At 40.8% G+C, this 11,221-nt stretch overlaps 1 protein-coding gene across 1 annotated transcript in view; it reads left to right on the top strand.

Annotated features, from left to right (window-relative positions):
- npas3 (neuronal PAS domain protein 3) overlaps positions 1 to 11,221 on the top strand; it is a gene marked incomplete at both ends in the record, with an annotated part of 256,082 nt that overhangs the window by 233,457 nt on the left and 11,404 nt on the right. Inside the window, 2 exons of the mRNA XM_079231114.1 lie at positions 775 to 968; positions 4,861 to 4,967. Coding sequence (XP_079087240.1) covers positions 775 to 968; positions 4,861 to 4,967 — 301 coding nt within the window. The remainder of the gene's footprint in view (positions 1 to 774; positions 969 to 4,860; positions 4,968 to 11,221) is intronic.

Here is an 11,221-nt window from a genome sequence, read left to right as displayed (position 1 = left end):
GATTATAACCGGATAACTATAAAGATCATAATTAACTGGAGGATATACTTTTTTCTATAGATCTTAAAACATATTATTTATAATATTTATAATATAAACAGGAGCCCGGCCACCCTACGGAGGAAACTCATTTCGGCCACTTGTTTTTTAATTAAAATACAAGTTGGATAAAATCTCCACTTGTCCTCTCCTTATATGTAGTCAGGTGTCGGTAGGTAGAACTGCCAGTGCCTCTGACTCGCCGCTCTCCTGGCTGACGCCACACGCTGCCATGGACTCACCGCTGTCAGTAATCGCACTCGCTGTCTCTCCCAACAACGTTAGCTGACTAGCTTCCATTAAAAAAATGGTGGGAGGGAAATTAAGCCGCTGTAGACATGGCCAACGCTGATTGGCCAAGACACGTCACATCAAAGACGTTCTATTGGCGAAGATCACAACATCAGCTTTTTTCCGTGTCTCACTCCAATCTCAGAAATGCTGGGCGGCCAGTTGACCCGCCCCCCACCCCAAAAAAAAAAAAAAAAAACTCTTCGGATCTACACGATTCACGTGGATGACATATTTTGATTTCAAAATGGCGAATTTCGCCAAAAGGTGACAAGTTTGCAGGTCTGAAAATGGCTATAAAATGGCTAAATATGTATTTAAAATGGGGTCAGTATAAACAAAGAGATGATATAGTTGTTTTACATGGTTTCTCTTTCTGTTCCTGTTAATCTGCCCACCTCCACTAAAATCCCTCCCCCTCTGTGTTTCTTTCATCCCGTTCAGGTAATCCACGTCACGGGGCGTCTGCGGATCCGGATGACTCTGACGCACAGCCGCTCAGTGCCCATTCAGATCATCGGCATGGTAGTGGTGGCTCACGCCCTCCCGCCGCCGACCATCAACGAGGTCCGCATCGATTGCCAGATGTTCGTCACCCGAGTCAACATGGACCTGAAGTTCATCTACTGCGAGAACAGGTATCTTGTTCTGATTGTTTTTATGTTTTTAAGATGACTTTTCTGTATATATATATATATATATATATATATATATATATATATATATATATATATAGAGATATATATATATATATATATATATATATATATATATATATATATATATATATATATAGAGAGAGAGAGATATATATATATATAGAAAAATATCTAAATATGTTGTTTGTTATATTGAAAATAGAGAGAAACCGACAAATCTGCATAGACTTCTATACATTCAGGGGAGTCGCCCCCTGGTGGTCATGAGAGAGTATGCAGCTTTAACACATGAAGCATACAACCAGAGGTTTCCGCCTGATGATTGATCTTCTCCAGTGGTGTATAAAGTACCCAAAAGCCGTACTCGAGTAAGAGTAAAGATACCTTACTGGAAAATTACTCTGTACTCAGTAAAAGTAAAAGTCACCTATAAAGTAAAAGTCACCTAAAATACTGTTTGAGTAAAAGTCTTAAAGTATCTGACATTTGCTGTACTTAAGTACATTTTATATCAGAAAAATACTTTTGATACTTAAGTATTGAAAGTAAAAGTACGAGTACGTTTAATAAAAAAGCAAAGGGTCAGAATTTTGAGAATTATGAAGTTTATTCTTTTAAGTGCTGTGGCCACCGTGACCAAGGACAAGGAGTTGTGTTGAAAATAACTGGGTTGGCTGTGAACCATACATATGTATCATGTTCAACATAATATATTGTACCTAAGTATACTCTTGCATCTACTATGAACTTATCGTCACAATTCAACCAGGCTGCACAGAAAGAATGAATGAAAAATGAAATCGAAATTTAAAAAGTCAAGGCCGGAAATATGTTTTATTGTGAAAAATGACTGGATACACCGGAACTTCTTGACACATGTCAAGATGTTACGTTACTCTAAAAATGAAACTTAAATGTCTGTTTCAACTTTGTCCGTGTTCTGGATTAAAACCAAGGCAGAGTATCTGGAGATCGCCAAAAAGCACAAAACCTGCCTCCATTTCCAACATCCTGCCTTGTGAAGTTAAGCAGTAGACTGGACATAGCGGTTTAGTTAGGAGTAAACTGGACATAAACAACACACGTTGGGTGTCGTTGTCTCCCGTCTCCCCGAGGTCGGACCCGATCCGTGAAAATATTAGGCTCGTTCGATATGAGCCAGTTCTGCGCAGAATCGATCGGCAGCGATCGGTGCGCAATGCATGCCGGTTAGATTTGTGTCCGACTTGGTCCCGACTTGCTCTGATGTCATGCACACGTGGTCAACGATACTCTCACGAGACCAAGCCGGCTGTCGATTTCAGAGTCAGTCGCCGCAGTTGCTCTCAAACGACTGCTTGGCCCAGTGCATGATGGGAAACGCCTGGCTCTCGCCACATCAGAGAGCTGATTGGCTCTTAAATCTGACAGCAAACACCACGTGTTGTAGAAAATCCTTATTTTATGTGTAGTTGTAATACTTAACCCTTGATTATTGACTATTTGTCTCATGTTTAATCTAAAAACACATCTTGTGTGGTTGATAATACAAAATCGTATTTTCATAACACATATCTAAACCAGTAGTAATGTATTTCACAGGCAGACATAAAAATACCAAAGGATGCAGCTACACAGTCATTTCTACATAAATATATATATATATATATATATATATATATATATATATATATATATATATATATATATATATATATATAACACATATAATAAATCCAAACATGATCTGTAAACTACAAGTAAACAAAAGTTCAGAACTAATAGGAAGTACTTTTTTCTGTGACTTCCTGTGTATACTTTGAAGGCAGCTGACAACTGTCCGACTTGATTGCAGTTTTTTGTCAACGCCTCCTGCTGCGGCCGCCTGCTCTCGTCTGGATTCCAGGCGAGGCGCAGCTCTAACGAACGAGCCTAATGTCTTCACGTAACCGGTCTGTGGCGCAATATGGTTTGAGCGCGCTGGACTAGAGGATGTAGAGGGAAAATGCATAATATTGTGATTCGCAAAACCTGCTTCGTGGAGTCTGTGCTCCACCACAGTCCCGGATGTTTCTTTTTTTTCTAAAAATAGATTTGATTTTGTAGCGAGTAACACATTTGCAAAATGTAGTGAAGTAATATTAAAAGTAAATATAAATAGTAAAGTAGAGTACAGATATCCCACTGATCTTCTCTCTGAAAGAATCTATTCTATCTTTTTAAAGTGTTGCAAACTTCCATCGTTGCCGGTTATGAATAGTTTTTATGGTAAATATTTATAGTATTTAAGCATTTTTACCCCTGGTGTTTAAAGGTTTTTACTGCAACCGTTTGCTCACATTTCTAGCTCTAACATCTTGCAAGGGATCATAACAATATATATATATATATATATATATATAGATATATATATATATATATATATATATATATATATAATTATTTTAAAAACATGAAGAAAAAAAACAGCCTGTTCAAGTTTTTCCATCTTTTAAAAAACTAAATTCTAACTATCCTTTTTTTGTGTGGAACATACAACACACCGTTCATTCATTCCTGTCGTTCAAGCTTCGTATTCATGAGGAGGTCTGACCCAATCCTTCTGGTTTAACAGTGAAATGTGCTGCTGATGGATCGAGCTCCTCCGCTCCGTCCAGATAAAGCAGATAGGCATCGGGATCTCGCTTAGAAGTTAACCTGGGGGGGGATTCGTATCAGGCGAAGAGAAAAAAATTAAAAAACTTCATGTTTTATTATAAAAAGAGAGTGAGGAGGGGAAAAATGATAGTAGACAGATTGCTTTTTTTTCGTGGGCGGAAAAAGGAGACACAATGCGAGACAGATGATGATATTCAAAGAGGAGCGACAGAAAGCATCTCGCCGTCGCTCCCATTACAGCCCCATTTTAGGGATGAGTTTCTAAGAGAATGAGAAAATGGGAGGATGTTTTTTTTCTTTTTTTTTCTAAAGAACAGAGTGTGCTGTTATCTGCCTGCCAGACATTAGCCCCCCCTTCCAAAACACCCACCACATCACAATGATACTGGTGAAATTGTTCTGTCTGTCCTGTTGTTCAAATGAAACCCTTTGAAGTTGATTTGTGTTACCTGAACACGAGACAGACGGCTTTTTCTTCTTCTTTATCACTCTTTTAATCGCTGAGAGCCAGAACTGAAGAGAGAGAGAGAGAGAGAGAGAGAGAGAGAGAGAGAGAGAGAGAGAAGTTAAACATTTCCTCCACCTGTTGCATGTGCAGGTGAGCGTGCTGCAGGTGTGTCACTCTCTCTGGACTTATGTAATGACACATCTCCAGTGATTTTAACCCAAACCTAACTGAGTAGGAGACAGAGTTGGATACAATGTATCCTCCAAAAAGTTGCTTCTCATTTTTAGCTACAATGTAACTACAACACGTGACTCCTGGTCACGGCTGAAGGCTCTCTGTCTGCTGGACCCGTCCCGTGTGGTCTTTTATGGTCTTTATACTTCCTCCTTCATCATTACGTGGATAATATATTTTTGGGAGATATCTACGAAGGCTGGATGAGACCAACCTGCGTAAGGCGACGGATATCCACAAAGTCACAGCAGCCATTTTTCCTTCACCAGAAAGAACCATCCAGAACAATAAGCATGGTGCCGTCTGCGCACAGGTCTCACACTATCACATACAAGTGGAATCATTACGGTTGCAAACCGTAGAAAAGAAAACTGCATCCGCCCAGAGACATGAGAAAGGCAGCGTGACGGACCCTTTGTTGCCTCATAGGGAGAAAAACCATCACAACCACAGTCAAAAAGACTTATAGTAACTTTAAAAACAATGTGTTTGAAATATGGAGCACAGATCTTCTGTTATTCAGTTCTACACGTGTCCTTCCTTGTGTTTCAGGATCAGTGACTACATGGACCTGACGCCGGCGGACATCGTGGGGAAGAGGTGCTACCAGTTTGTTCATGCTGAAGACGTGGAGGGAATCAGAGAGTGTCACCTGGACTGTGAGTACTGGGCCACATGCCGGTTACTTAGCCGACAACCGCAGAGGGTCTATAATTCAGGGTCAAAGTTTTAACTGATCAGATTCTTTAGATCTAATTTTAAACTAAACATCTAAATCCTACATACATTTAATCCTACATTTAATCCTACAAAAATAATGAAAATGACTTTAAATCCAACCCTGTCTTCTACAAAAAGATGTTCACATTTAAGCCAAACCAAGATGTTTTAATAAAGTTTTGTTACGTTTTTTATTTAGTTTAAACTGTGACCGTAATCCCGGAAAAAATCTACGTTTATTTAAGATGAATCAGCGTGTTAACGTTATTTTAACGCTTAAAATAAGACAACGTTAACTTTTGGTTTCACACAGGACACGAACGCTGTCTCCTGGGTGAAAGTCCTGTGTTTGTCCGACCCGTGCATTAAGCCCCGCCTCTTCGTAGGAACAACGCTGCAGCAGCAATGTTTCTACATTTAACTTTGAAAGTCAACCGCTCACAGGATATTTGCTCTCCTGTATCTTTGAAAAAGTTTCCTCACAAGAGCAACACTAAGATCGTATTATTACCCTTGTCAGGAGGCATAATGCACTTTGCTTCCCTCACACACACACACACACACACACACACACACACACACACACACACACACACACACACACACACACACACACACACACACACACACACACACACACACACACACAGGTTGGGTGTCCCCTTTAGTGGCTGTCTGGATGATTTGCTGCTTGCTGCTGCAGTCGGATCTTTAGTGGCGGTAAAAGCCGAGGAGGCGGTTCAGAGCCGCGCCGCGTCGGAGGCGTCGGAGGCATTTAGGCGGAACGCCAAATAATAACAACCGCACGGCGAGGACGAGGCGCCCCGACGGGATCAAACGCCGCAGCTGATTATGTCCGGATGCTGTGAGCAATGTGGTCATTTTGTTGCTTTTTCATTGTTGCTACTGTCGCTGTGAGGCGCTCACACGGAACATTACGTAAATGTTGTAAATGTTGTTATTTATACAGTTTCCAAAACCCTTTCAAGTCAAAGTCAGCTTTATTCGTCCACTTCTTCCACATGTGCAAACATACAGAGGATTTGAAAAAAAACGTTTCTCTCCTGTCCAACATAAAGTGAATACAGATAATAATAATAAAGTGCAAAATATTAATTTAACATGTCAATATTGTGTTTCCATGCGCCCGGTTTGCAGGATTCAAAGGAATAACGACAGTCGTAATTTATCTCATTAAAATGATCCGTAATAAAATCACATAATCATGAACCAGGAAGTAGAAAGAAGGAAGGGTCCAAGTGAATCGTCTGAAACGTCAAGTCAATATTTGATTGATTGATTGTCACGTAACTTCTGTAGTTAGTTTACCCAAACCGCAGTCTTTTCGGGGGAGGAAAGCATCTCATGTCACAGTCGGTCGGATGTGCAGAATCTGATTCCTCCTCAGCAGGAAGTCTGAAGGCAGTTGTATCTTGTGGTTCGTGTTCGGAGGGTCGGACCTGTTGCTTCAGCCGAGAGAGGGCTGCTTTTTGCATTTTGTGGTCGAGATCCGCTCATCGCTCGTTCGCTCCAAGGAAGTGAAGAAGAGACTCAAATAGCCAGAAATAGTCCACTGATTAAAGTCACTATCTACATTTGAGTCAATATTGTTGTAGCTAAATAAAATTGTTGACAGGATATTTAAACTTTTGTTTCTTTATAAAACCGCTGTGGATGCCATCCTCGACTCCGCCGCTGTTCGCTTGTTTATTCAAAGTTCATTTAATAATATTGAATGTGTTCGATACTATACTTCGACACTGATGTTTATTTATTTATTTGTCTTATTTTTAATATATTTTGTATATATATATATATATATATATATATATGTATATATAAATACATATATATACATATATATATATATATATGTATATATACGTATATATATATATATATATTTATATTTATATATATATACATAATTTCTTTTCTTTTTAAATATAAATGTATTTATATATATACATTTATACATATTTATATATTTTTTATTATATATGTTTAATATATATATATATATATATATATTTTTTTTTTTTAAACAGGAAGTACACAAGCACATGTGCTATTATCAAACATTGTCATTACTTTTTTTAATTAATTTCCGTTTTACCTGCCTTTAAATGTCCCTGAGTTGTGCCTGCTGACACGCTGCCGTAATACATGAACATGTCACACAACTCACCAGAAAAAAACTAAAGAAACTTTTTCAATTACCTCCCCTAAAAGTTCCTGAGCTCTGAACATCCAGAGTGGCAATCAGGAAGTGACTCTACGGCGGCCCGGCGGGGTCAGACGGAACAAGGAAGGAGGAGGTGATGGAGGTGATGGAGGTGGGGTTAGGATGTGTAAAACACGGAGGAGGAAAAAAGAAAGGTAGTGAAATATGGAGGAGATTATTCGTCTCCGTCTGCCGTGAGGATGGAGGTCAGGGAGGCGAGCCGGCAGCCGGCGCTTTAAATGACTTGTTTTAGTCGAGCGGAGTCTAATGCTTCACCTTCATCCCCTCTTTCATCCCTCTTTCAGAATGAATATCCTCATGGACGAGGGAGTGTTCAGGAAATAGATGATACGGGGCTCTCTCTTTTCCTCTCTCTGTCTCTCTCTCTCCGTCTCTCTCTTTCCCTTTCTCTCTGTCTCGTCCTCTCTTTGCCTCTCTCCCTCTCTCTTTTTCTCTATCTTTCTCCTTCTCTCCCTTTCTCTCTCTCTCTCCATCCTTTGCCGTCAGATTGTTCTGAAATCATCCTCTTCTGAAATCATCCTCTTCTCTTTTCGGGGCATTTTGATTCTCTCGCTTCGTGAACTCTCTGCTGATTGGGAGCTGATTTCAGATCAGCAGTCTCATGGTTCTCAACCGTCTCGTCCCGGAGAGGCATTCTGTCTCGTTGGATGTTGACAGATCTGGTTTGTGTTTGTTCAGCGATGACTTTTAGGTTTTCATGGTTTAGTGTTGAAACATGACGAGCTTCCTGTTGTGCTTTACTCTAAATCTGCCAGTAACTTTTAGAGATACCACTCCTCCGTTGGTTGGTTCTGGCTTCAGCTTGAGTTTGTCGTACCGAGGGCCCAGTGCGCGTTTGTCTGGCTGAAGGAACAAAGACGACTTGATGATGGAAGTTTTATACAACTGTAAACTCTACCAGCACAACGGTCCACCAATAAGTCCGTCTTCTGGAGCACAAACTAGAACCCAGAAGGCCAAATGTTTTCCAAATGTTCCCAAAAGGTTCCCTGAAAAGGTTCCAGTGATTGAAAAAGAGCCATCTTTGCGTTTTGTCTTGCACACTGAATTTAGAAGTGAACGCGTGAAATCTGCACCAAACGTTGTCCGTCGGCTGCAGATTTTCAAGTGAGAAAACTACTTTTCTGTTTCCCGCCGAACAGCTGCAGCTCTTGGGCTTTGATTCTTTTGTGGGGATTTATTTCCACGTCTGCTCTCGGCTCCCGCGGTGCCGAAGGAGGCGGATGGTTAGGGAATCGATCAAGGTGTGTTTTAGAAGGAGAGCCCATTCTCTGAACAGGGATCTAAATTTTAAAAGGCTTCTTTTTAAGTGGAGGACGAGGTGTGATCCCTCTTTGTGAAGAGGCGTCCCGCTCTAAGTCTCCATCATTACCCGCTGACAGCCGGTCTTAAGCTCGGGTCAGATCTCAAAGTCAATCTGTCCTCGTTTCCACCGCGAGAACAGAGAGGAAGAGGAGGAGCAAGAAGGAGACGGAGGGTGAGCTTGTCTGTTCACAAAGAAAAGAAAAGGGAGGGAAGTGGTTTGTAGGCAGAGAAAGAGGGAGAAAAAACACAGAGAAATACTTCGGCACACGGGATGAAGGGATGAAATTGTCTTTCTCTCAGAGAAAGGACGGAGAAATTGGAACGAGTGATGTGCACTAGAGAAAAAGAGAGAAAGGACTGAATGCTCATCTTCTCACAAGGAGACAGGTGAAGGAAGAATGGAGGAAAAACACACAGATATTTTCACAAAGAAAGAGGGATCAGAAGATGTGAGAAAAGACAGAGATAAGGTGCTTTTCCTTCTGGGGAGAAAATGTGGAGACGCTTGCAAAAAAAAGAAGAGGGTTCTCTTGGTTTTGTAGAAATAAAAAGAGACAGAATAAAAAGAATGAGTAGTCGTCTTTGAGTTGATCTTTGAAGGACAAAATGGAGGAAATAATATGTTTCATCTTCTTTTTTCCAAGAAAAGGGGAATAAACTGTAAAAGAGGGAAAGCGAGATGTGCAGAGGACAGGATGCACCCATTCGTTTTTCACAATAAAAGCACAGCGATGTAGCCAGCTCGACCGCCGCTGGTCTCAGATGAAATGGCAACAGTTCATGTTTATGGTTTATTTTAGTCAGCTGAGGTCAGCAACACTGTGATATTTGAAGCATGATATTAATTTAGAGGGAAGCTTCCAATTATGAATACATCATTGATGCATAGTCTTTGTGTTGAAGTGGTGCTATTTTTCATATAATTATTAAGAATAAACACATGAAGCTTCAGACAAAGACAAACAAAGTTTCTCACAAACTAACTAATTGTCGTCGCTGGGAATTTATTAAACTGCAGACTTTTGAAATAAAGTATTATTCATATGAACTCACAGAGCCAAAAATAAAACGGCTTTTGTAATTTTTTCATTTAATGGTTCAGGAAGCTTTGGGGTTAAGAATTTGGATCCAAAATGTTGGAAGAAATATGAGTGAAATATTACTTTCACCAAAAAAAAAAGGATTAGCAGAGAGAGAGAGAGAGAGAGAGAGAGAGAGAGAGAGAGAGAGAGAGAGAGAGAGAGAGAGGACATAATATTTGTCTTTTCACAATAAAAGCAGGAAAATGAGGAAGAGGATGCGTGTCTTAATAACATGAGGAGATTTTCCACTTGAGTTCATGGGGAGAGAGACGAAGGAGGAAAGAGAGAGAGGGAGGAGGAGAGAGAGAGATTTTTTTTATTTTTCAAAATTATGTTTATTGCCCTATTTCTGAAACTATTTCAAAAACTCTGCGCCACTCACACATCCACCACCGTAACCAGAGAGAGAGAGAGAGAGAGACAGAGAGAGACAGAGACAGAGAGAGAGAGATGAGGAGAGGGAGAGATGAGGAGGAGGACAGAGAGGGAGAGGAGAGAGAGGAGGAGGGAGAGAGGAGGGGAGAGAGGAGGAGAGAGAGAGAGGAGGAGAGAAATAATAACCCAAATACAAATGAAATGTAGGGCTTTTTTTGGAAGTAAATAGAGAGACATTTGGACATTCAGAGATACAGAGAGAGGAGAAAGACGAAGAGGAAGAGGAAGGAAGAGGAAGACCCAGACGGGATGTTGTGGGGGAGAGAGAGACGATCGAGAGACATGCAAATGTGGTGGGAAATAAAAGAGAGACAAGCACAGGAGTTAAAGCTCGGTGGATTTAAGCCTGCAGGCGTTTCAGCAGAGCTCGTCTCTCTGGACTATACGCCGCCTTTAATGAATCCACACACACACACACACACACACACACACACACACACACACACACACACACACACACACACACACTGAAAGCGTTTTTTTTATCTGTCTGCAGTCTGTCTATGTGTGTGTGTGTTTTCACACAAAGACACACACACACACACACACACTTGTGAGACTATCCACACAGTCAGTGAAAGACACACAAAAATGAGAAAGAGCGGGAAACAACCTCAACGACCTGAAACTCACTCTGTAGAAAAAAAACAGTGTTTACGTCAAAACAGAAATATGTGAACATCTCCGGTTGTCCAAACTGGAGGCAGAAGTGATGCTAGTTAGCAAACACAGGCGTCACGAAGACTCTTCCCTCGCTATCGCTACGAAAAGAAAAACTTCAAAATAATGCGTGACACATTGTGATGTGAATATTTATGTCAATCAAACCCGGAAAGAGCAAAAAGTCGGGGACTCAGCCGGAGAAAGACAAAAGTGACGTCTGTATCTCCAACATCTTGCAGAAAACTATGTTTATGTTCCTCAGTGCTCCAACAGAGGGCGACAGAGCGGCCATCTTTACTACTCCTCTCTCTCTCTCCTTCTCCCTCTCTCTCTCTTTCTCACATAACAAGAAAGGTCTTCATCCCTCTGTCTCCTGGCAGACAGAAAGGACGTTTCCATAACGCAATTTCACGCCAGTAAATTACCCCCCCCCCGTTAATGTGACACACACACACACACACAC

Source organism: Taurulus bubalis (genome assembly GCF_910589615.1).
Source record: "Taurulus bubalis genome assembly, chromosome: 1".
NCBI classification, from domain to species: Eukaryota; Metazoa; Chordata; class Actinopteri; order Perciformes; family Cottidae; genus Taurulus; species Taurulus bubalis.
This window is presented reverse-complemented; position numbering and strand designations above follow the sequence as displayed.